Source organism: Hoplias malabaricus, chromosome 2, assembly GCF_029633855.1.
Source record: "Hoplias malabaricus isolate fHopMal1 chromosome 2, fHopMal1.hap1, whole genome shotgun sequence".
Lineage (NCBI taxonomy): Eukaryota > Metazoa > Chordata > Actinopteri > Characiformes > Erythrinidae > Hoplias > Hoplias malabaricus.
Window position 1 is genome coordinate 42,420,441 of NC_089801.1, and position 27,237 is coordinate 42,447,677.

The 27,237-nt window shown below is 42.0% G+C and overlaps 1 protein-coding gene across 2 annotated transcripts; it reads left to right on the forward strand.

Annotated features, from left to right (window-relative positions):
* On the forward strand, nt 1-26,698 carry gne (glucosamine (UDP-N-acetyl)-2-epimerase/N-acetylmannosamine kinase). Of its 2 annotated transcripts, none has more exons than XM_066661060.1 (12): nt 1-134; nt 13,402-13,610; nt 14,029-14,483; nt 15,866-16,018; nt 16,257-16,469; nt 16,756-16,843; nt 17,166-17,376; nt 19,036-19,165; nt 19,667-19,888; nt 21,677-21,859; nt 23,122-23,238; nt 23,540-26,698. In XM_066661060.1, exons 2-12 carry the CDS (start codon nt 13,420-13,422, stop codon nt 23,773-23,775), a joined length of 2,199 nt encoding a protein of 732 aa, XP_066517157.1. In that variant the 5' UTR covers nt 1-134; nt 13,402-13,419; the 3' UTR covers nt 23,776-26,698. The 2 variants fall into 2 exon arrangements, with proteins under 2 accessions (XP_066517157.1, XP_066517155.1); XM_066661058.1 differs by lacking the exon at nt 1-134 and adding an exon at nt 2,480-2,600.
* Nucleotides 26,699-27,237: the final 539 nt, after the last annotated feature.

The following is a 27,237-nucleotide window of genomic DNA, read 5'->3' on the forward strand; positions in this document are numbered from 1 at the left end:
GGCTAAGCTAAGCTAAGCTAAATGTGACCATTCTGATCCAACTGAGATGCAGGAGAGAAAGTTTGTGTAACTTTGCTGAGATCGCTAACGCATTTCTCTCAGAAAGGGAACATGAAGCCCGTCTCTGAATAAAGGTAAAAAGAGATAATATAGTGTCTGCGCTTAGCATGCTAATGGCTGTTCATTTTTGGTGAGATGGGGGTTGGTCGGGTTTGATGGTTAGCTAGCTATAGTTAGTCCAGCTGTGTTTATGCGGATGGCAACTCTTTAGTTTTAGACAGTGTGTGTGTGTGTGTGTTTTTATACAAAAACAAAGTTAATATCGAGAACTTTTAATCAATTTAACCACAGAATGCAACATATAAACGAGGTTTATTAGGAGAAAATTGTAACTACACTTCCTTATTAAATTAGGTTCATTTGTCCATGAAAGCTGGTTACAAAGTTGTACTGTACATAGCATGAGCCCGGACTCATCTAATATTAGAAATGCTGAAGGGACAATCCAACTTTTGTTCTTCGGGTTTTAGGTTAAACTCAAATAAAGGGTGTTTAAATACAGGATTTTCCAGTTTAAGCCTTAAGCAGTCTGATATTTACTGAGCTTGAGGCACATTCCCATCGAACTTTAGGCCTTCAGGTGTGTCGTTCAGCTGAGATATTTGACAAGTACAGGGTTTTATAGCTTGGCTGGATAAACTGAGCCCAACTTCGTTGAGCCCGTTTTTATGAAGATCTCAAAGACAAACCTATTAGAAAAAATGCTTTTTTTTCTTCAACAATTCGACACTTCAACAGTTTAAACCAACTGAATGAGTGTGCAACAAACCATTCAACCTCCAGACCACACACGATTAGATTTACAGATTTGATTTGGGAAAGATTTGTGAATTTTAATTTAACTTGCAATAATGTTTTGTTGACCACTACCAGAAGATGGCGCTGTAATTTCTTAAATTGCATGTGGTTTTGTAAAAATGACATCCATAATTTTAATTTTCTGAATGTTACCCTCAGTGGGTCAAAGTTATCACACCCTACTTTGTGACTGTTTACACAAATGTACTCGGTCAGTAGGACTGTTTTTACCTAAAACTGAGCTATTTTTGCTGATGTGTGTTGGTAAAATTTTTGTTCATTCTGCGTAACTTACTTAACCCTGCGGGAAAAACCAGCTTCTCCCAGCTTAACCTATTAATTACACACATGATTTTCGTCAGAATTACTGATTTATTTTTATTATGATACATGTTTTGATTGTGATCAATAGTAGGCTTTTCTGAGTATATAAGGGTTTTTGTCCATACGTTAACAACACTAACTGCACGCACCATGACGAAGAGAGCAGAATTAGTCTTGTGTTAAAGGAATTACAAGTGCAGCAATTAATGTACAAAAGGATTTATTGCAGTTGTTGATGTGAAACGTGGAGCATTATAAAACGTATTTATTTATGATAATACTATGTATTCAATCAATGCTGGGAGCATGCGTGAGCTTTCAGAATTTCAGTGCCATATTAGGGACCAGTCCTGGCCGTTTACTTTTGGATGTGAGACCTAAGTGGATCCCATGTCAGCTTCAGCTTTCTCTAGAACTCAGTGGGCACTTTAGGTTCTCCTTTTTTAAAAATACAATTGTGTTGGGGTTTAAATAGTATTTGGTGGAATTTATGAATGCTGTGTCGCACACAAATTTTAGACAGAACTCTGATAGAAAAAAAAGAACAACAGTGTGTAGTTTTAGCTCAAATGCACTAGCATTTTTCCCTAGTCATAAGACTTTGCACATAGGACTAAGCAGTTTGGGCCCTTCTATACGCACACACAAACACAAACACAGAGAGAGAGACAGACAACCCCCCCCCCCATGTACTATACCATAGAAAAGTTATTACACATATCCTTCTAGACTACATTCTTAAAAATCATGGTTCACCACGGGTTCCTGGTTCAAAAGAATATATGTTTACAAAGTGTTCTTCAGATTAATGGAGAATGTGTTGTATACAGTTCTATAAATCACCAAAAAGGGATTTCCATTGTTACAGTGTCCAGATTGTAATGTCCCCTTGTCTAAACAGCCCTGTTCACAACGACTGCTTTCAGCGCCTGTTCCTTTAAATGATAATGAGCATCTTGCTGTTCACTCTGACCCCAGCGCACAGCAGTGAGGAGCAGAAGTTTTTCTTGGTTTGTTTGTTTCTCCCATCTCATTGCTATGTTTGTGCTTGGTCCTACTAACACTGCTGAGCTTGGAAAGAGGTGTGTGGCCGACATTGACTTCAACCTGCTGAAGAGAGAGTGTGTGCGTGTCCTTTCCCCTCAATGCTAGGGAGGATGTGGAGGTGGAGCCTTTTTAGCCACATTCTCCTCAGAGCAGCCAATCAGATCGCGAGCCCGTCCCAGCCCTGGCCCTTTGCCAATGTGGCTGCTTCTCTGAGAGAGCCTTTCTTTCTCTCTCTTTAATGGAAGAACAGAGGCAGCACAGCGAAAGAGAGAGTTGGGGGGAAGAAGGCTGCGAGACATTGCTTTTGACAGGAGTAACGGACAAGGAATTTGAGAAAAATGTTGCGGGGATTTGATGCTAGAAATCCACATGTGAGTCAGCTGCCATGTTGTATTTTATCGTCTGCTTCTCCTTCTGTTTTTTATTCATCGTCTGTTTTTTTCTCTCTTCCTCTCCATCTTTCTTTCCCTCTTCCCTGTTCCCTCGACTCTGTCTGTAATCTTGTGATGGTCTGGGAACAATGAGGGGGATGGGGACTTTTGGTCTGTTATTTCTCCTGATGTTCAGGATGCTGTTAGCATAGCGGCATGCTATTGCTTTTTAATCACAATTCTTACATTTGTATTCCATTACATCTGACAACTTTTTAAAAGTTTATTTATTATTGTTATTGTTATTGTTATTTATTGATTGATTTATTTATTTGCAAATTCTTGGCTAAATAATTTCCTTATTATTTTAAAGACACATTTCCCCCTCTCTAATCCTAAAACCACACACCAGTGTAAATCCAGTGTTTAGTTTTGCTAGCGTGTGTGTGGTGGGGTTTAGTAGGGCTGGCCCTGAATATTTGGCTATTCTGATATTCGTTCCTTGGATAGGGATTCGGTTTATAATTGTGAGATTCTGATATTTGTTTTTAATTTTTATTTATTTATTTATTTTTTTTTATAAATGTGGCGATAAAGACAACCCTTCACTCCACATGTATTCAGCCTTGTCAACATAAGTCTTGAATGAAGCCTAAAACAAGCCTAACAGGCTACAGCATCCTACTTACAACGAAACATAGTACAGCTACAATTAGTTTTGTCCAATTAGAACATCTCCACGTAGCTCTGGTGTACTCGTTTACACTCCGTGCCCTTAGTGGCACCGTGTATGCACGAGTTAGCGAACGACTCCAGCACTCTCCAGTAGCGGTAATAACATGGAAAGTGATCGGCACCTTACGTCGTACGGGTGACTGTCAAATGCCGTTGACATCGACCTCTTACGTCACATTACATTGGCATATACTGTATGGGACGCCGTTGGCCTCCAAACGTGTTGGATTCTCGGTGTTAACACGTAGCGTGTAATTCCGACACGTTAAGTTTGTGTATTTCGTGAATCATGATGCTTTACTGCCACCTACTGGTGTATTGCTGAAACAACATAAAGCATTAGCATACCAAATAACGGAAACATTCCAGTGTTTAATATTCTGAACAATGTTTTTTTATGAGATTTTGTATAAACATTATACATATTTAAATATAATACATTATATTGTTGAACGTTTATATATAAACCCCTCACTTCAACCACCACAGAATTTACTGCTGAAAAAAGCAGTTTTTAATTCAGATTTTTTTTTGTTCAATTTCATTTTGAAGGAGATTTAACCTCTCAAGTTTTTAATGTGTATATATAAAAGTAGATACACATAATTAAATAAAACATGAGTAAATGAATGTATCTTTAAAAATATTATACATGTTTACAGAAAGAGGAGGATCTGGAAAGTTAATTTCACTATGGGTTAGTATCGACACTATTGTTTAGCAGTATGCTATTAAAATAATGCACATAATTCATCAATGAGAATGAATTACGCCTCAGTATGTGTCACACACATAGTGTGAGAGAATAGTGATATTTGTTTGATATAAAATTATGAAAAGGTTTAGAGCATGTTATGAATTAAGTTAGCGATATATAATAACATGGTCTTAAACACCAGAGTCTTTTATTGTGAAAAATAAACTTCCAGTTGCTATGGGGATCAGCTTAGTACTGCAGTCTTCACACTGCTCACGTAGGACTCAACGTAGCCATAGGTCAGCACTTAGCTCACAATGTTATGAATAAATCAGATGAAACATAGGGACTATGTTCAGAAAGGATTTATGTTTTGTGTTAGCTACAGTGTGTGATGTAAATCCTATCATGAATATGTAAGTACGCCCGGATTTAAGGCCTTCCATTGGAGAAAACCTTAAGTATGGCAAGTCGTTTTAACATTAAATAGCTTCTGACTATCTTTAATTAAAAACTGGATATCTCCAACAGAGTTTTGATTAGTGACAATTATATTTTGACTAGTCAGAATCACAATTTAAGTTATCTGCATTTACAATCTGACTAAGAACAGTAATTTCAGATATATTTTGCCTAGTCGAATTTTCAAAGATATATCTAATGACATCAGCGAATTCGTCAACTGATGAGTCATAAATCCTGAATTAGTATTAAAGATATCTCAAATTCTATTTCGACTGGTCAAAAATATATTTTCAAATATCTGAATTCATTGTGTGTATTCGTCCCCCATGTGCCGCAACGGTTGCCAGGTGTGTTCATTTTAACCGAATTTGGGCTTATTTCTTTAAAGTCACCAGTAGGAGCTGTAGCCGAGATGTTACTGTGCTGTCCTCTTTTGTCCCGTCACACTAATACCGGAAGTATGTCACAGCGGCTACTGTGCCGGTACACCCAGCAGCACAACTGGTCCTGTGCCGGTACACACTGCAGAACAGCGGCCACTGTGCTGGTGTACACGCCACAGATCAGCGGCCTCTGTGCTGGTGTACACGCCACAGATCAGCGGCCTCTGTGCCGGTACACACTGCAGAACAGCGGCCACTGTGCTGGTGTACACGCCACAGATCAGCGGCCACTGTGCTGGTGTACACGCCACAGATCAGCGGCCTCTGTGCTGGTGTACACGCCACAGATCAGCGGCCTCTGTGCTGGTGTACACGCCACAGATCAGCGGCCTCTGTGCTGGTGTACACGCCACAGAACAGCGGCCTCTGTGCTGGTGTACACGCCACAGAACAGCGGCCTCTGTGCTGGTGTACACGCCACAGATCAGCGGCCTCTGTGCTGGTGTACACGCCACAGATCAGCGGCCACTGTGCTGGTGTACACGCCACAGATCAGCGGCCTCTGTGCTGGTGTACACGCCACAGATCAGCGGCCTCTGTGCTGGTGTACACGCCACAGATCAGCGGCCTCTGTGCTGGTGTACACGCCACAGAACAGCGGCCTCTGTGCTGGTGTACACGCCACAGAACAGCGGCCTCTGTGCTGGTGTACACGCCACAGATCAGCGGCCTCTGTGCTGGTGTACACGCCACAGATCAGCGGCCTCTGTGCTGGTGTACACGCCACAGAACAGCGGCCTCTGTGCTGGTGTACACGCCACAGAACAGCGGCCTCTGTGCTGGTGTACACGCCACAGATCAGCGGCCTCTGTGCTGGTGTACACGCCACAGATCAGCGGCCTCTGTGCTGGTGTACACGCCACAGAACAGCGGCCTCTGTGCTGGTGTACACGCCACAGAACAGCGGCCTCTGTGCTGGTGTACACGCCACAGAACAGCGGCCTCTGTGCTGGTGTACACGCCACAGAACAGCGGCCTCTGTGCTGGTGTACACGCCACAGAACAGCGGCCTCTGTGCTGGTGTACACGCCACAGAACAGCGGCCTCTGTGCTGGTGTACACGCCACAGAACAGCGGCCTCTGTGCTGGTGTACACGCCACAGAACAGCGGCCTCTGTGCTGGTGTACACGCCACAGAACAGCGGCCTCTGTGCTGGTGTACACGCCACAGAACAGCGGCCTCTGTGCTGGTGTACACGCCACAGAACAGCGGCCTCTGTGCTGGTGTACACGCCACAGAACAGCGGCCTCTGTGCTGGTGTACACGCCACAGAACAGCGGCCTCTGTGCTGGTGTACACGCCACAGAACAGCGGCCTCTGTGCTGGTGTACACGCCACAGAACAGCGGCCTCTGTGCTGGTGTACACGCCACAGAACAGCGGCCTCTGTGCTGGTGTACACGCCACAGAACAGCGGCCTCTGTGCTGGTGTACACGCCACAGAACAGCGGCCTCTGTGCTGGTGTACACGCCACAGAACAGCGGCCTCTGTGCTGGTGTACACGCCACAGAACAGCGGCCTCTGTGCTGGTGTACACGCCACAGAACAGCGGCCTCTGTGCTGGTGTACACGCCACAGATCAGCGGCCACTGTGCTGGTGTACACGCCACAGATCAGCGGCCTCTGTGCTGGTGTACACGCCACAGATCAGCGGCCTCTGTGCTGGTGTACACGCCACAGATCAGCGGCCTCTGTGCTGGTGTACACGCCACAGATCAGCGGCCTCTGTGCTGGTGTACACGCCACAGATCAGCGGCCTCTGTGCTGGTGTACACGCCACAGAACAGCGGCCTCTGTGCTGGTGTACACGCCACAGAACAGCGGCCTCTGTGCTGGTGTACACGCCACAGAACAGCGGCCTCTGTGCTGGTGTACACGCCACAGAACAGCGGCCTCTGTGCTGGTGTACACGCCACAGAACAGCGGCCTCTGTGCTGGTGTACACGCCACAGAACAGCGGCCTCTGTGCTGGTGTACACGCCACAGAACAGCGGCCTCTGTGCTGGTGTACACGCCACAGAACAGCGGCCTCTGTGCTGGTGTACACGCCACAGAACAGCGGCCTCTGTGCTGGTGTACACGCCACAGAACAGCGGCCTCTGTGCCTATAGCATCTTATGTTCATTCATTCATTAATTTAGTCTGTAGCCGTTTGTCCAGTTCAGGGTCGTTGTGGATCAGAGTCTACCTGGAATCAATGGGTGCAAGGCAGGAGCACACCCTGGAGAGGGCGCCAGTCCTCTACAGGGCGAATGTCAATATTATACAAATAACTTTATTTTTTTTTTATGCAATGTAGACACATAAACATGAATACTCTATGTGCTTTACTGAAATACCTGCAAAGTTCGACAATGGGGTCAGACTTTGCAGGTATTGAGGTAGTTCAGTCTAAAAAAAAAAAAAAAGGGAAAAAAAACATCAAAGTTTCCTGTGAAAAATTTTCTCTCGTAGATACTGTTGAGTGTTTCCCTTTAAATCATCCTCGATAATACTCGCGCATTCGTTTTCTCTGGGACGTAGGAAGAAGGACCCGGAACAGCAAAGGTTTACCAAAACTAAAAGGTTTGTTTGCGAAGAGCTCTCTGGGAACAATGTCCACTCACTAGGAGAGACAAAGTTCAAAGAATATGTCACATACCTAGTGTATGATATAGACAAACCCCTCCCTGTGCAAAGTTGTGCAGAGGCATTGCGTTCCAACTACAGAACTGGTTTGAACCAGGTATTGTTTTAATGTCTCAATTTAGTTCCTCTATTTCTTATCAAACGTCTGCTTTATAAATTTTATAAACGCTGAAGTTGGCTTCTTATTCGCCAGCTTCTTACTCAGATATTCTGTTCCACCTTAAATGATACAGTAATTGCATGACCATATCGTGGAAATATTACAGGTTTGGCTTATTTTCGTGGGCTTTATCTCTATGAAGCATGGCCAAAAATGCAAAAACATTTTAGAAACAAGCTCAAAAATGCTAAACTTAGGCTACTGGCAGATGTTCAACAATGAAGTGGAGTATATGCCAATGTAAAACTGGATGTCAGTGTCATCGGCATATGCCACTGTCACCAAAATAAAAATCGATGCCATTGGCATATGCCACTGTCACCTGAACGTAAGATGCAGATGCCTTTTCATGTTATTACAGCCTCTCCCACCACGACTCAGCGAGCACAATTCAGCCTTAATTTTAAAGTGAGTGATGTGCATTGATTTTCTGAACAATGGGGCTAGCCCGAAGTATTCAGGTATTCAGATATTTGTTTGTTGGATATGTATTCAGTTTCTAATTTTGAGATTTGGATATTCTATTTTTTGGAGAGATTTATTGATAAAGGCAACACTCCACCCATATTCAGGCTCATCAACATAAGTCTTTGTGCAAATGAAGCCTAAAACTCATATAAAACAGCCCAACATGCTAAAACAACACACTTGCAACAAAGAGAGGTGACGCCACAGTTCATTTTATCAGCTTTGTGCCTGAAATTAGATCAAACTAATCAAACTACTCTGCTCAAATTTGTGAGCCACAGCACAGCCTGGAGAGTGGGATATTCAAGCAGGAGTAGGAAGTGGATTTTGTTAATGACAACAATATACAACTCCCAAATATTCATCGAATATCCTGGCAGAAGCTCAGACACCCTAAAACTGGTATTCGGGACAGCCCTAGTGTTTAGTCTTGTTAGCATGTGCTGCATGGTTGGTCGTTTTCACTTTGAGATTGCAGTGTGAGATTTCAGAAACAAGGTTTCAAACACACTGTTTCATACCTCACATACCTAAGGGACCAATCACATCAACTTAAAAATTATTTTATCCACTGCAACTGTATGACTTACTTTTTTTATTGAAAGTGTGTTTATTAAAGCACAACAAAAATGTTTTGGGATGTTTGGGATTTTTTTTTTTTTTGTAAGCATGTATGTAAGATGTTATTGGCATGTTAGAAAGTTAATGGCATACTGTCTCTGCCTTATTTTAATCCAACAAGTGGCACTCATACTAATAGTGAAGTGGCCAAATATTACAGTAGTTAATTTTCACTGTAGTTAGAAATTTAAAAGCTTATATTTAAAACACTTTTGCTTCAGGCCTGTGAGCCCTTTGGGTGACGACCCTTTCTGCCTGGAGAGCTATCAAGGAAACCCTATTATTATAGAGTAATAACAGCCCTTCTTTTTCGATAAGAAACATCACACAGTTCCCTTTGTTCTCCTTTCTATAAACTGAGAAAGAAGAAACATTCCCACAAGTGAAATTTAAAACCTGAAGCTGTGCTTAGGAAAGCTAACGACCCACTGAGAACCTGATAAAGATCAGCAGATAAGCACTTATTTACAACTTGACGAAGGCTGCAATTAATCATGAAGGAACAAGGAAAGAAAAAAATCATGCCAAGAAAACTTTGTTCGTTCTAATGAGAAATACGTAAGTGTTAAAAATAGTGAACTGCTAGAAATATGTGGGCTTGGTCGAAAGTTGCAGAGGTCTGAAGGCTTAAACTTTAGATGCTAGCACTGGTCTTTGGAAACACATTTCTTTTTCAAAAATAGCTGAAAATAAAATTAATGCTTGGTGAGTGCCATTAGCTAACATGAACACGAGAGCTAACCGGAACAACATTGAACGTTTTTGCACAGGCTTTTTCTCCTTGGTGGATAATGTGCTAGTTTTGTCACAGATATATATTTTCTGTGAATTATATTCTATATTAATAAACTTAATTACTTTTATAATTTAAATATGTATTCCTATTTTGTTTGCTTAAGACCTTGCTAACATCTGCTTGAGTAGTTCACTTAATAGCAGTATTAAATGCCATTACGTTTTATTGTTACAGAGTTTCATTATAAAATATACCAATGACTTTGTTTAAATCTTATTTTTGTGATAATGTGTCAGTTGGGGAGATTAAAAAAAATTATAATAAAATAACCCTCTAACTGTATTATATTTTAAGATGGTGTTTTTGCTAACTCTAATCGCTACTGTATCCAGCTCCAGCTAATATCCTGCCTGTTTACAGATGTTTGAGTGAGGAAAAAGTGTTGGAAATGAAAATGGCAGAGTGGAATTGTAAAGCTGTGTTTAAACTGTAGTTGGTTTGGTTTGCTTCAGTCAAGTAACGCCCTTGTCTCTGAGCTCACTCCATTAATCATTGCTGGAGCTTCCCCCACAAATATATGATTACACAGGATGACCTGAGCTCGGGCTGTGACTCAGAGAGCTCTTACAGTACTGTGGGCCCTTTAAAAAAGGGCTCAATATATTGGTTAAATATGTTTAAAGTTAACAGTGACGGTACTCTCTGTCCATGATGTTCATTTTGGGTGGTGTTTGAGAGAATTAGGTGTTTGATAATTTGAAAATCAAAGGGAAAAATGAGAGTAAAAACTGTTGTAGAGAAATTGGAACACAAAAGAGCCCTGCAACACTTGGTAAGAAAAGGAAATAAACAAAAAAGAAGAACTCCTTTGGAAAAAAACCTATGTGGAATGTATATATTTATAAGAGTGGGAATTTAGTGTATATAACAGTGTATATATTTAGTGTATATATTAAAATTAAAAAGTCGAATCTGAACCCCAAGCTGTTATATTTAAGCATGTAACACCTTTATAGAGAGAGACAACGAATTATGATGAACATTTTAGTTCAAGGCTATTTGTATTGGCTGTCCACATCTGTTGATTTTACTTGCTATCAGTAAATGGGAGATTATGATACACACACTTAACCAAACAACATGGTAATATCAGACTTTGCCCACAGATATTTGCTTACAGTTTGAGGTTGTTCTAGAATGTTTGACATTTTGACATCACTCAAATGATGCATAGTGTCTGGGAAGATGTGGCCTTGGCTAGTTTATTATGTAGTGGAAATTTATCTTGGGCCCTGTGAAGGACTGGCGTCCCCTCCAGGGTGTATTCCCGCCTTGCGCCCGATGATTCCAGGTAGGCTCTGGACCCCCCGCGACCCTAAAATTGGATAAGCGGTTACAGATACTGGATGGATGGATGGAAATTTATCTTGGACTAGATTAAAGTCCTGATAAATGTGCGATGTACAAATGAATTGACCAATCGCACATATTACATATTACTGCTGTGATGCATCACTGATGGCTCAAGCAATGCTAATATTACAGTTAAAAACTTGGATATACCCTGTCTAAATGTAAATATGGTGATATTTGACTCAACCTTGGTTATGTCTTACAATTGTACAGAGACATTGAGTTGGGAAACTCAGGATTAGCTCAATTCCACAGTGGCTAAACTATGTTTTCCACCATATTTACTGGTTTTAATTTTGTTTTTTCCAATGCTTAAATCATTCCCACTACAGGAACACACCTGTAAGTACAAAACCTGGCAACCCTGGCATGGAGATCCAAGGCTTGTATTTGGAAGGAATACTTCATTCAACTGTAATGCTAACATCTAGTGAGCATAATCACCTATGAGTTTTTGCCAGTTAGGATGAGTTCATTTACTTGCTAAACTTAATATACAAGGCTAACTCTATATTAGCATCATCCACACAAACCTAATTAGCAATGCTAAGAGCTTTGGGGTGAAGTATTCCTAGTGTGAACATTGCTAGAAGTTTTGCATGACTATAGGACTATAAGGCATGACTTATGCACTAACATGCATCAGCGAAGGCTGATGAATATCTACACTTCACGTTGCTCCAGACTTCTGGCACTGTGCTTATGCATTTCCAGGCAATTAAGCTGCCAGCCTGCATGCTATGCTATACTCTATGCCATTCAGCTATATGATATGAATAAAAATGTACCTTTTTATTAATGCTAGTCATGCTAGCTGTTAGCTGGTGTATTAAAAGCCTGATGTTCCATAGCTACAAGCTCCATAGCTTGCTAGTATTCTGAGCAAATCCACAGCTTCCTGCAAGGAAAAAAAGGTTGCGTTTTGGAAATTGTTAAGCCAGGACCAGATCAAACCAGCATAAAACCAGCTGAAACCAGCATGGATTTGGGTACATTATCAAGACTAAGACACTACTACAGCCCTATTTAAGACTGAATATTGTCTATAGATTTTTCAACATGTTTTTGCTGTTGAAATGTATTGAAAACTGTGTACTAGGGATAGGCAGTATCCACATTATTCATACCGTCATAACGGCTCAAAATATTATGCTATACGGTATGACCGTGGGGGGGGGGCGCTGTCAGGCTGCGCTGAGCCTTATATCTATAGCTAAGCACAAATCGAGTAAATTTAGCTAAATACAGCCCGACAATCCACACCGACACACGTGTTGATTAAAAACCTGTTTTTAATTAGGAACAGAAATGTTCGAAAACAAGCTAAATAAGATGGTGTACAATGTTTAAAAGCACAACTGGCGCTAACGGGCACTTGTGGTTTAGCACACCACAGCAGATTTTTCAGCCAACTGAGGCTGAAAACACACATTTAGAGGATAAAGCCATATACCTGTTAGTCAAGTCAAGTGAAGGATTTCCTGAGATTTTTGTCTATTTACAGCTTTCTCCCTCTCTCTTTTAACCCAAACTCAGTGCTAAACTTACAACTGCAGTGAGCTGCTGGGCTTGTGTTTTTCTCCACCCGTTTTCAGACCGTTACATCAGCAGTCATAGCCCCCTTGCTGTGGCTCTCTTAAATGCACATAAACGTTTTAGCCGACTTTTAAGAGGAATTTGACACATTACACACGTCATAAATTCCATCCTCATTTTGAGATACCGTCCACATTTGTAAATACCTCGGTATAAGGTATTATCATTATACCGCCCAACCCAACTGCGTACAATGGTTTATTTCTTTTCAATTTTGTCGTTTACTGCTTCAGCATCTTTTGATTCAGTGGTTCCCAATGTGTGGGGCCAGCAATGTGTCAGAGGTGGGGGGTCTCAAATTCTCTCACCTACAAATGCAGATAAATGCAGAAATGGTTTGGGAAACACTGTTTTAGGAAGTTTGTGAAACTTAATTTATGACTCTATTTACAACCTTGGAGTAAACATTTACTGATGAGGACTGAAGTTGTTTGTTTAGCAGTGATTAGCTGATGAGAGAGATGTGAGATTAGGTCAAGCCTGAGGTGAAGTGCCATTAAACAACTTCTTATGTTATGCCCCGTACTTTGACTAGGAGAAATAAATCCTGTTAAATCAAATCTCTGTTTTGTTAGCCGGTTTAGTTTAAAGCAACACTATCCAGCTTCCAAATCATTGTGATGCTCCACTGAGTTGTATTATCTTTGCTATTCTAGGCTCAGCACTGTAGAAACTGCACTGTGTAACTTTTGAAATAGGATGGGAGACGAAGACAGTAGTTTTTTTTTTCTCCCCAGTGTTCAAGCTTAACCACACAACAGCACAACCAGCGCAGGTCACTAATTTCTGGCACACAGGGTCAGTGTTGACGTCTGTGGTCTTCCCTCTGCTTTTTTAGGAGCTGTATTACCAAAGAATGCAGCGAGAGGAAGTGAAGATGGAACGGCCAGAGAAAGGGTTGAAGAGGAAGCTTCGCGTTTGCGTGGCGACATGTAACCGAGCGGATTACTCCAAACTGGCACCGATTATGTTTGGACTCAAGGTCCAGCCGGAGCTGTTTGAGCTGGAGGTGGTGGTCCTCGGCTCCCACCTCATTGATGACTACGGGTAAGAGATGTCTCCTAGATCTTCCCTAAGTATTTTTGCTTGGAATGTAAGGTCAATTTGGCCTGGAGCAGTAGGTAGTATTTTTATTTTAAAAGTACAGCTTCAAAATCATTCTGATGCTCCACTGAGCTGTAATAGGGAGAATAGAGCCTCTGTTATTGCACTGAATAAACTGCATTAAGTAACTTGGGGCAGACGGTAGGAAAAACCCTAGTATTCTGGAAGCTAAAGTAAAATAATTTAAAACAATCTTATAAAATAAAAAAACCTGCATCGTTTTCTCTGCGGCGCTGCACAACCAAACACAGACAGTGGTCAGGAGAGGACACTTATGTCTTAAGAGGCACATGTATGGATGCTGGGTTTACATCTTAATTATTTTTAATTCTCAGATCGCTCTCTTTCCTTCCTCATTCAGGAACACTTTTCGCATGATTGAGCAGGACGAGTTTGAGATCAGCTCCAAACTGCACACCATCGTTCGAGGCGAGGACGAAGCGGCCATGGTGGAGTCGGTGGGGCTGGCGCTGGTGAAGCTGCCGGATGTGCTGCAGCGCCTGGCACCAGATGTGCTGGTGGTCCATGGTGACCGCTTCGATGCGCTGGCCCTGGCCACAGCAGCGGCACTCATGAACATCCGCATCCTGCACCTGGAGGGCGGTGAGGTCAGCGGCACCATAGACGACTCCATCCGCCACGCCATCTCCAAGCTGGCGCACTTCCATGCCGTCTGCACCCGCTCGGCCGAGGCACACCTAATTGCCATGTGCGAGGACCACGCTCGCATCCTGCTGGCTGGCTGCCCCTCCTACGACAAGCTGCTGTCAGCTCACCAGAGAGAAGACTACGCTGACATCATCAAAGCCTGGCTCGGTCCGTCTTCTCCCTTCTGTTTGGGATGAGGGTGGCTCATATTACTATGTTTGTAGCTCATTATTTTATTTATTAAATGATCAGGACTAGGGATGGGCGGCATCCATATTTTTCGTACCGACATACGGTCTCAAAATCATGGTATACTACTACACGGTAGTATTACTGTGGGGAGGGTGTGGGTGAGCACAAAGTCGGGTGAAGGGTTTTCTGAGTGCAATTTAGCTCAGCACAGCCAACACCAACACACCTGTTGATGATATAAAAAAAAAAATAATAATGATAATAAAAATCTGTTTCTTAGAGAGCAAATTTCAGCGATTGGTTTTGGATGAAGAGAAGTTAAAAAATAAGCGAACTAAGATGGTTCTATATTGTTGAGAAGCAGAGCTGACCAGCTAACAGGCACTTGGTTTAGTACGCCATGGCACATAACACACACATCATAAATACCACCCTCATTTTGAGAAACCAGCCACATTTTTAAATACAGCAGTATACAGTATTATCATTATACCACCCAACCCTAACGAGGACCCCCACAGGGCAGGTAGTAATATTTGGGTGGTTGATCATTCTCAAAGCTGCGTTGACACTAACATCATGGTGATGTGTGTGGATCAGACACAGCAGTAGTTTCTAGAGTTTTAAACCCTGTGTTCACTGTCCACTCTGCTAGACACTCCAACCTCGCTGGTCCACCATGTAGAGAAAGTTGCTCATAGGTCTGGGTCAGTACTGGGATGTGATGATCAGGATAACAGTTACATCTCTTATTCTGATCATCCCCATCTTCAATAAACCAGCTCAGTCCCTCCCGCTAGTCTCCACTCTACCTCATAGCTTGTGAGGGCACTGAAGCAGAAAGGCTGCAGGAGCCTCATGCAGGTAGAGGTGAGTGTCTCTCTTAAGTCCCTGAGAATGTTCAGCACTTTGAGGGTCTAGCTCTTTGCTCTGCTAACACTTTAGTTCAAGTTTTCTGCTTTTGATCACGGCTGTCTGCATTGAATGTAAAAGCACTTGATTGATCTAGACATTAGCTTGACTATTGCTAGAGTGAAAACTGCTGCAACACCTCTGGTCAAACCAAGTCTATGTCCTATTTGTTACAATTCGCAAAAGAGGAGGTTGGACCAGGGTCCACCAAATATTTGCGTATGAGCGCACACTAATATATATGGTATTACGAACATTACTATTCTCTCTTTCCATGATGTACATACAAGTATTTTGAGTGCAAATAGCCCCCTCTAGTGTAGAATGTTCAGGCTACAAAACATATAATAACGAGTTGATCAGCAATGTGTGTGTGATTCATTGTTTGTTTTTATTCCATGGTAGTTAATATTTGTTGGGTTATTTTGTGTTTATGCGTTCTGAAGGTGACGACGTGAAGGAGCAGGACTACATTGTGGCGCTGCAGCATCCAGTCACCACTGACATCAAGAATTCCATTAAAATCTACGAACTGATGCTAGATGCCCTTATATCTTTCAACAAAAGGACACTCATCCTCTTCCCAAACATAGATGCCGGTCAGTTTTTTTGTTCTATGCGTTTTGTCACTCTCTTATTCAGCTTTTCTCCCACTCTCTTTTTTTTTCTTCCTTAATTCCTTCAGTCTTCATTCCTCTGTTTCTAACTTTGCTCTTTATTTTTCCTCTCTAGCTGTCTCTCTTCTCCTTCTCTCTGTCCCCCAAATCTCTGTCCTCCGTTTCTCTTTTCTCTCACTTCCATCATAATTTGACTGCCTTTCCCCACCCCCTCTTGCAGGTAGTAAAGAGATGGTGCGAGTGATGAGGAAGAAGGGCATAGAACAGCACCCGAACTTCCGGGCTGTGAAGCACGTCCCATTTGATCAGTTCATTCAGCTTGTGGCTCACGCAGGGTGCATGGTGGGGAACAGCAGCTGCGGGGTCCGCGAGGCAGGGGCTTTTGGGACCCCCGTCATCAATCTGGGGACACGGCAGACAGGCAGAGAGACGGGTGAGGACACTTTGAGAGATGGGTCAGGTATCAATACCTTGTGTAAGCCCAGAGGAAACTGAGATTTTCAGGAGATGTAAGTCACTATTCAGCAAGTGATTCTGAATAGTCACTGTGATCTTCACCAAGATGAAGTTGTTGCAGAATATGAATGAATAAATGAACAAACATTTTATACAGTTGTTTTTAAGGTGGTTCTGTTTCTTCCAGGAATGTAATCCCATTACAGTTTGGAAACGCTCTGAGTTTGGATTTGTGATGATGTATGTTTTTGCTGTGCTTCCAGGGGAGAATGTGCTCCATGTTCGAGACGCTGACACTCAGAATAAAATCTACCATGCCCTGGAACTGCAGTTTGGAAAACGCTACCCATGGTACATACCTTACTACCTCTGGATTGAACTGTAGGCACAAGTATAGCTGTACATATTACTGTATGCATGTTAGTGAGGTTAAAGTAACACTAGGTAGTTTTTTACTTTTAAATTGCAGCATCAAAATCATAGTAATGTCTCGCTGAGCTGTAATAGGAAAAATAGAGCCTTTATCGTTGCTACTTTGGTCTCAGCTCTGCAGAAAATGCACTGTGTAGCCTAAATTTTGGAAGAGGGTAGTAACCTCTAATTTCCAGTACTATAATTCTCATTATGTAAAACACTGATATATCTAAACATGCTTCTCATGGTGTTCTTGCAGCTCAAAGATCTACGGGGACGGGAACGCCGTTTCTCGCATCTTAAAGTTCCTGCAGACCATCGACCTTTCAGAGCCTCTCCAGAAGAAATTCTGCTTCCCGGCCGTGAAGGAGTGCTACTCTCAGGACATTGACCACATTCTGGAGACCCAGAGTGCTCTAGCCGTGGACCTGGGTGGGACAAACCTCCGCGTGGCCATCGTCAGTATGAAGGTACACCTTTCATTTACTTATGGACTCCTGTTTGTCCAGCGTTTCTTTACTTCTTACAGCTTCTTATTGTCTTTGAATGCCTGCACAAAGTGTAGTTTTAGTCTTGGTCTTTTTCTAAAATGGGTATTAATTTTGGTCTTATTTGAATAGTTGAATTTTTAGTTTTAGTCAATTTAATTAAAATAAACTTAATGTTAGTCATGTATATATTTTTTAAGGATTTATTATTTAATACTGATGTTCATAATCAATAGCTTAAAACTTTATTTTAAAAACTTCAACATCCGAAGATATGAAAAGTATATGGCCGCTTTATTTCTTTAAATACATTTTGATTTTTTGTTTAACATTAAGTTCAAGTTGTGATGCAGCAGAAGGCATCACTAACCAACACTGAGTCAACTTCGAGACTCAACTCTATGAGCCATTAGCCGACAGTTGGTATGAGCAAATCCCAGGAGTCTACTCTTTTTCTCTGCCCTGCCGCTCTTGCCCTGACAACAGTCAATAGACAGAGCATTTGCCTGTTTTTATTTGCCTTGCGGTTTTCTGTTTTTAAATCAGCAATAATGGCTCATTTATCAGTCTTTCACATTCTCATTTAGGACTTTTTTGTTGATGAAAAGCATAAAATATTTAGTAGTTTTCAAATGATTATTTTTATTTAGTTCTAGTTTTTGTTGTAAAAAATAGGTCTTCAGTGAAAATCTTAATTCGAATTTAGGCATAAACTTTGTTAACTAAACTAACATGTGATTGTGTCTGTGGGCATTTCATTTAGCCGCATGGTTTGTTGGTTAGTTCTTAGTTCCATGACTCCTGAGGAGGCCTTGCCCCATTTTGCCACTTTATGGGGTGACGTTAGGCTCATGTGCAGCTGCTTAAGAGCTTCCTATTGTAATTAATGCTGTTCTGTGGAGTAGATATTCAGTAGATGTTCAGAGAACTTGGTGTGTGTGTGTGTGATCGAGAACAGGATGTAACTACAGTGTTTGCTCACAGTCCTGTTATTTGAACATCAGCTTTCAAGTCAAACACAGTAATCCTACTGCGCCTTTGCATACTCTGAGTGTCAGGGATTAGTTCTACAATGTTTACACTGCTGTAGTGCAAACGGACGCCTCAGTATGTACATGCTGTTACACACAGCACTGTCTGATTGGTCGAGGAATGCTTTGCCCGTATGATATTTGTGGTGGAAACACAAGTTGTTTAACAGTAACTGTGTTTTGTTAAGAACCAGATGGTAAGTAATGACTTGGGTTTCGTTGTATCCGACTACTGATAACTTTCAAACAAAAACATGGATAAGTTAATATATATGAGACTGTATTATAGCAGCATTTACAATAGCAGCAATTTCCCGGTGCAGTAGTTACATTCATGTGTCACGGTTTCCCCTTAATTGGTTTGTTAGTTAGAGTTTGGTCCCTTCAGTCCACCTTAAATGGAGCATCAGTTAATGGGAATGGCAAATTTGTTTAAGGAGAATACTCTCAGAGCAGTCTGCTGAGGACTGGGCTTTGTTTGTGTTAGAACTACTTTTTCTGGCAGAAGAATGTGGCAATGTTGCAGAGAATATCTTGTGCCTTTCAGCTGGATCCTGTGACCAAGTCCCACCCCCACTCTGGTGGACCACTCTTCTCTTCTGTGTTTCAGGGGAAGGTTCTGAGGAAGTATATCCAGCCCAACCCGAGGACGTACGAGGAGCGGATCGAGCTAATACTAAGCATGTGCAAACAGGCCACCGCCGACGCCGTAAGGCAGAACTGCAGGATCCTGGGTGTGGGTGCGTCTCTCCGTCCCTTTTATCAATCCCTCCATCCATGTCTATCTATCCATTAACCCTGCCATCCAACCAATCCTTTATTAATTTATCCATCCATCCTTTCATCCATAGTGAGTTACCATCTTGGAGGCTACAGTTAAAGAAGCAACTCTTTCGTTTTTCTGTCTCACTTTATTTCTCTTCTGTTTTCTCTCCCAATATCTTTTTTCTGCCTCTTTTTTTTTATTTCTCTTCTGCTTTCTTTTTTTGTCTCTCTCAACTTCACTGCTCTTCTCTCTCTTATTCTGTTTCCTCTCTCTCTCTCTCTCTCTCTCTCTCTCACAATTGCTGTTTCTCTACATTTTTTCTGATTGTGTGTCCCTATGTTTTTGATCCCTCTCTCTTTTTCTCTCTATTTTGATGCCTCTTTGTTTCTTTTCCTTCATTTCTCTCTCGTTGGTCTTCTTATTCTTTACAATACACCTCACCGCTTCTTTATCTTCCTCTCTCTCTCTGCTGTAGGTGTCAGTACAGGTGGGAGGGTGAATCCTCAGGAGGGCGTGGTGTTGGACAGTACAAAGCTGATAAAGGAATGGAGCAGTGTGGATCTTCGTGCTCCCGTTTCTCGCGCGCTCCACCTCCCTGTGTGGGTGGATAACGACGGGAACTGTGCTGCTCTTGCCGAGAAGAAGTTCGGTCACGGAAAGGGGGTGGAGAACTTCGTCACAGTCATCACTGGCACAGGTACATCGCCTGTGGTCAGTTGTCATCAGCTCTTTGAGGCTGAATGTCAGGCCCAATGTCTGACTTCTACACTGAACTGGAGTCTGTTACTGTTTCCTGAGGGTCTGTTTTTGTTGTAGCGCTTTCTAAACTTAGCAAAAAAGTAAGGAAATTTTTGCTTCTTGGCAATAAATATTGTACAGTTGGAAAGCCTTTTAAGTTCCCTTTTAAATGGTGCCACATTTGTAAAGAAGATGCATTAGTGGGATGAGCAGTAGAGCGGAGCATGTGGGTTACGCCCATGAAAAATTTGCCCATTCCTCTCTGCCAATGCCAAACAGCTTATTCTGCCATTGACTCGTTTGGTGGACGGGATGATTGTTTGAAGAAACAAGACATATCGGCAATTTAACAATTTATTTAATTAGCAAACTCAGTAGTGTGTGGAAGAACCATACACAGCCACAACAGCCTAGCATCTTCTTCTCATGCTGGTCATCAGCCTGGTCACACACTGCTGTGGGATGGCACCCCATTCTTCAAGTAGCATTGGTCGCCAACATAGATGTGTTGGTCACTCTGGCGAGTGTTGTCATCTTGGAGGATAGAGTTCGGTCCCAGGCTGTGGAAATATGGGATTGCCACTGGTTGCAGAATTTCATCTCAGTATCTCTCTGTATTGAGATTACATCCAATGATGACAAACCTCATTTTTCCAGTGAGGGAGAGGCTGCCCCACACCATCACACTGCCTCCACCAAAAGATGTTACTCTATTGGTGCAGCAATCAGCATAGCATTCCCCCCGCGCCTTCCCCACACTTTGACCCCACGATCCAACTGCCATAGGCAGAATCTGGACTCGTCACTGAACATAATCTACCTCCACACGTTCAGGTTCCAGTGCATGGTGCCGACACACGTGCAAACTGGGCAGGAGGTGAAGGGCAGTCATGGCAGGCCCCCTGGCAGCCCGATGAGACCAGAGATTGGCTGCGTGCAGTCTGTTCCGGATTGTCTGGGCAGAGAGCCATTGGTCATGTCGTCCTGCAAAACTCGACTGCACATATGTAGAAGATGGTCTATGGTACCTAAGTGCTGACAGGGTCAGGAAACAATCTTCTTGGCCTGTTGACTTTTTGGGACGCACACTTCACAGCCTGTCTTTGACATCCCCCGTTATATGGAGCTTGGCCTTTAGTTTGGAGGTGGTACTTGGGCTCACCACAAATAATGCTGCAACTTGGTTCTGCGGAACACCGGCTTGAAATTGCCCTATCCAGATAAGTCAAATATGACATGCCTGTTCTTGGAGCAGACACCTATGGACCACTGTAGCTGGGCCCATGCTCACAGGTGTTGCCAATAAGGGGGTACTAGAAGCTCAAAACAAGTGTCAATAGCAACAGCAAAACAAGCTATTTGGCAAATTTTTCATGGGCGCAACCCACACACTTGACTCTACTGCTTATCCCACAAATGCATGTTCTTTACAAATATGGCACCATTTAAAAAATGATATTAACAGGCTTTCCAACTGAATGATATTTATTGCCAAGAAACATAGTTACAACAAAGAAATAATCTACAAATCACAAATTTCTTACTTCATGTGCTAAGTTTAGTTTTGAAAAATTGACCTGTTATTCTTGACCGGAGCAAAATGATCTTGGTTATGCCGTGTTTTTATGTCCTTGTGATTTTCTGGTTTCAAATGATTTTTCTAATATGCATTAGTTCAAATTATTATTTTTATTTAGTTCTTGTCTAGTTTAAGATGAAATTAACAAGGCTTTGTGTGTGTGTGTAGGTATTGGAGGAGGTATTATTCAGCACGGAGAGCTGATCCATGGCAGCACCTTCTGCGCAGCAGAGCTGGGCCACATCATGGTGTCTCTAGAGGGTCCTGAGTGTTCATGTGGGAGTCACGGCTGTATCGAGGCATTCTCCTCTGGACTGGCTCTTCAGAGAGAGGCCAAGAGACTCCACGATGGTCAGTGTGTGTGTGTGTGTATATACACGTGTGTGTGTGCGCACAAAGTGCTGCCCATTGTGTTGGATTGTCAATGCAATCCTCTTCTCCCACTCTTCACACACTGATAGCAACACCACAGGAGAAATGCTAGCACAGGCTTCCAGTATCCGTAGTTTCAGGTGCTGCACATCTCGTATCTTCACAGCATAGACAATTGCCTTCAGATGACCCCAAAGATAAAAGTCTAAGGGGGTCAGATCGGGAGACCTTGGGGGCCATTCAACTGACCCACGACGACCAATCCACTTTCCAGGAAACTGTTCATCTAGGAATGCTCGGACCTGACACCCATAATGTGGTGGTGCACCATCTTGCTGGAAAAACTCAGGGAACATGCCAGCTTTAGTGCATAAAGAGTGAAACACATCATCATGTAGCAATTTTGCATATCCAGTGGCCTTGAGGTTTCCATTGATGAAGAATGGTCCCACTATCTTTGTACCCCATATACCACATCATACCATCAAGATGTGCAGCACCTGAAACTACGGATACTGGAAGCCTGTGCTAGCATTTCTCCTGCGGTGTTGCTATCAGTGTGTGAAGAGTGGGAGAAGAGGGTTGCATTGACAATCCAACACAATGGGCAGCACTTTGAACACATTTTATTTTAAGTGGCCAGATACTTGTAAATAACTCATGAAAGAATAAGGTTGCATTAAAACCAAGCACACTATTGTGTTTCTTGTGAAATTCCCAATGAGTTTGATGTCACATGACCCTCTTCCCATTGAAAAAAAAAAACAAAAGTTGGATCCAAAATGGCCGACTTCAGAATAGCCGCCATGGTCACCACCCATCTTGAAACGTTTCCCCCCTCCCATATACTAAGGTGCCACAATAAGGAAGTTAATATCTCCAACCATTCCCATTTTATTAAGTTGTATCCATATATATATATATATATATATATATATATATATATATATATATATATATATATATATATATATATATATATATATATATATATATATAATATTAGTTGATTTGAGGACCCCTCAGCAGTGGATATTGAGGGAGCAGACACTGCTGTTGCTATATTTAGCAGAAGGACCACCTCCTGTTTAACCCCCTTCATGCAGGATATACTGTGTGTTGGTGAAGTGATTGGTGTGTTTTGTTAAAAAAAAGAGTGTATGGCGGAGAGTATTGTGTGTAGGTTTAAGTGAGTGTTTGTAAATGATGAATGCTGTTGAATAATGAATGTTGTTTTACAGAGGACATGCTGCTGGTGGAGGGCATGAGTGTGAACAATAAAGAACAGGTGAACGCCATTCATCTCATTAATGCTGCACGGCTCGGTAACAGCAAAGCAGAGGCTGTCCTCCACACAGGTGAGTTCAGTGTCTCAATTCAGCCTACTGTATAACAGACTTACTGCACATTAACACAGGCAGTGTGTTAAACTTCTCTTCTCTTGTCTCCTTTTCTCTTCTCTCCTCTCACTTATTCTCTTCTCTTTCCTTCTTTTCAACCTTCTGTTCACTTTCATTCTCTTCTTTCCTTCTCTTTTTATTCTCTTCTCTGCTCTGTTGTTTCTCTTTTCTGTTCATTTCTTTTTTTTTCTCTCATTTTAATCTTCTCTTTACTCTTCTCTTTTCTTCTCCTCCTCTCCTCCTCTTTCTCTTCTCTCAGCTGGTGCAGCTCTAGGTGTCGGGATTGTGAATATCCTCCACACAGTGAACCCGTCCCTGGTGATATTATCCGGAGTTTTAGCTCAACATTATGAAGGTCCAGTTCAGCAAGTCATCAGTCAGCGAGCCCTCGCCTCCACCAGGAATATCAAGGTTGTGGCCTCGGACCTTGAAGAGCCTGCGCTGCTGGGTGCTGCCAGCATGGTCTTGGACTATGCTACTCGCCGTACATATTGAGACTCCCTGCTAATCAGATGGCACAGTGAAATATTTAATCAATCACAGGGCTTGCTCTGAAACTCTGAGATAGTCAGATGGCTTGCTCTGAGCAACAGAATCAGTCAAAAACTTCTTATTTCCTGAATGATTAACTGTTACCTGAGTCGTTTCTCTGAGCTCTGTTGCAGTAAGTCGTATTTACTGAACAATGAAAGCTAATTAATTTATTCATTGTAATCGCTTATTCAGTTCAGGGTCGTGGTGGGTCTGGAGCCTACCCGGAATCACTGCACTTAAGGCAGGAAAACACCCTGGAATGGGAGTCAGTCCTTCACAGGGCAACACACACACACACATTCACTCACGCACACCTAGGGACACTTTTTAGTCACCAAATCACCTACCAATATTTGTTTTTGGACCATGGGAGGACTATTTTATTTTTTTATTTATTTTTTTTTTAAACAGGCCTTTGTATATTAGCCCAGAGAAGCTATCATAGCAGCTAATCACACTCAGAGAGTGTGGATATGACTTTTGGGTGATGGAGCATTCTCAGTACTGCAGTGACACTGACCTGCTGGTGATGTGTTGTTGTGCTGGTATGAGTGGATCAGTCACAGCAGTGCTGCTGGAGTTTTTAAAAATGCTCTCAGTGGCACTGTGGACTGAGAATGATTTACCACTCGAATCAAAGTACCTGCTTTTTGGGGGTCCTGACCACTGAATGATGGACTACAGTCTGTAATTGAAGTAGTATAAGGTGCTCCTGTGTGGCCAGTGGAGCTGACAGAATGGACAGTGAGCCTGTGGTTATATGTTGGTTAATTGGTGTGTGTTGTCATGGTCAGTTTTGTTTTTGCAACTTTTGTTTTAAAATGACTGGGGTATATCGTAGTTCTCAGCATCATGTGATTAGGCCATAACCATTTTACTGTCTGGGCAGTGAAGGACAATCATGTGACTCTTCCATTTCCATGTGTTTATGTTTCCGTTGTTGGGAATGCCGTTACATGTGTCACTTTTCAAGTAGAGGTCAAACCATCACATCAGTTAAACAAGCAGTCTGTTGTTTTTAACACTGTAAAGTAGCAAACAATAGGGGCAGCCTTGTTTAAGTTAATTTTAACAGAATCTCTGATTCCAAGCCGCTAGGAATCATAAGCCAGTGAAATGGCTATTTCTATTGGTGAAGAATCACAGGGGTAATTGTTGATTGCACCTTTAACGGGGTCCCCCTACTGTAGCTTAATCTGATCTCTGTATTCTGTGTGTTGTGCTCAAATAATCTGGATATCCTTTTGCTCGCAACACATTTTCTTGTGTTTAGAAAAAAAAAAAACAAACACTAACTTCAGAGACACTCAGTGGAAGTCAAACAGCAGTTGCTCAATGATTGTAATTTATAATTTATCCAAAATAGAAATATAGTCAAAGTTGTAATAAAATATTTTTTAAAGCTGTTTTTATGAAGCTAAAGCTGGGGAAATTAGTTTTGGTCACTTTTGGTCTGGTTACCATGGTGATGAGAATGGGCATAACAAGCTCCACTACACTTAGCTTGAATTCTTCCCCTGGTGAAGTAGTTCCTTCAGCAAGATGCCATTTCACAGATTTGCTGCTTAAATCTTAACATTTCACTTAACATTTCACCATTAATGTAGAGGAATATATACATTTAAATGTACAGTAATGTTAATACTTAACCCTTTTTTGGGAAATGCAGCTGCTCATTGACTTCCATTGTAGTTGTGTTTGGAGTCGTATTCTTGATGTGTTCCAACATCCAGGTGATGGTTTTGAAATGATTGCTTGAGGTGACCAACCAAGATCGAGGTGAAGAACTGCTGTCTGTGTGCTGTGCTAATATTTATCCTGCACCTGATGTCATGAAGAACAAATGAAGACTGAATTGTAAAGACTGCAGCATTTCAGGCTGCTGTGCATGGTCTAAAGTGACTAAAGACTGATGTGGCACCACATGAACTACATATTAACCATATTATTATAAATATTTATAATAATAACAGGGATCTTCATTCTCATCACTGCAATAACAGACTCTAATATTGTGGGAAGGCCTAGACGTTGCTGTGTGGAGTTTATGGCACACAAACTTACTTCTTAGCCCAGTGCTGGGGGTGATTTAGACCCCTCTGGGGCACTAATGGTCGTCTATGCGAGGTCATACACAGTACGACCGTGTGGAGGCACAGTGATTTGAAGTGAGTCTGGAGGTCTGTCTTATTCTGAGTGTTACATACTTTGTCATTTGTAAATGAGCTGCAAAGACCACTCCTGAAGCCAAACACCAGTGTGGGTATTAAAGGGTAATTTCACCCATTTCTTAGAATTTACCTATACACTGTGTCTCGAGAATAAAGCATTTTACCTCCCACACTTTGTATAAGTCTGAACTGTTTAATGGTCCAAGAATTTTGAAAAAAATTACAGCAGCCCTCTTTAAACTCGCCAGCTAAATAAACTCCTGAGTGGCATATTTTAAATTCGTCCACTGGTAAAAAAAAATGTTCAAAGACTGCTTTAGCTGAAAGTAATGGAAAAGGACCTGTTCTTAGGATGAATGAAAACAGTGTGTTCATTTTGTTTTATTTTTATTTGACTGTTCTATTGTTTTCAGCTGTTAATGAGGGTCAATTGCACTCTGGGTCCACTGGGGTCAGTAGTAGCGCTAATGAGTATCAATTTCTCTAACCAGCAGTGATTGTGAAGCTGGGTTCTCTTACAGTTATATATACAATATGGAATATGCCTTTTTTGTTTATTTATTAAAAAATAAAAAGTCTCTCTGCTTGTGTAGGGGAGAGCTAAGCAATTTGCTTGGGACCCATTTTAATGTTCGTTAGCATTGGACCTAAACATTTTTGGGGCTTTATTATTATGATTATTATGATCATTTTTGCAATCATGCATAAATAAACTCGGATTCTGATGTCTTGGTCTCTGTTCTTTATATTGTAATGAATGGAGAGCTGATCCCGTCTGTACTGGAGGGACTGGTGAAGAGTTGTGGTAGATGGAACAGTGCAAGTTGTGGGCCTAAATGGTGAGGGCTGTTAGTTGCATTGAGAGATCATGTTTGCCAGGAAAACTGAAAATGTGGCCTACTGTCTCGCATTAGATGGCTGCTGACAGTTTATGATTTTCCAATCACAGAAAGAGAGAGGAGGGAAACAGTCATAATCAACATATATAAGGGGCTGGGGTGCAGCAGTGTTTAAGTAGCATGGGATGGTATGGGGTAAAGGGGTGCTGGAGCTACCATTCAAGTTTAGTTACGGAATTTAAATGTGTAAGAATTTAAGGACGCTGTGCTAAAAGCAACAGCGTTAGTCACGAAAGCAGAAAGGAAGTGGAACTCATGAGTGGCAGTGCAGGTGGCCAGGGGCTTAATAGAGCTAAGGAATGTGACTGGCCAAGTGTAATGCGGAAGAGAAGGCCTTGGGTCAGGTGGTTCAT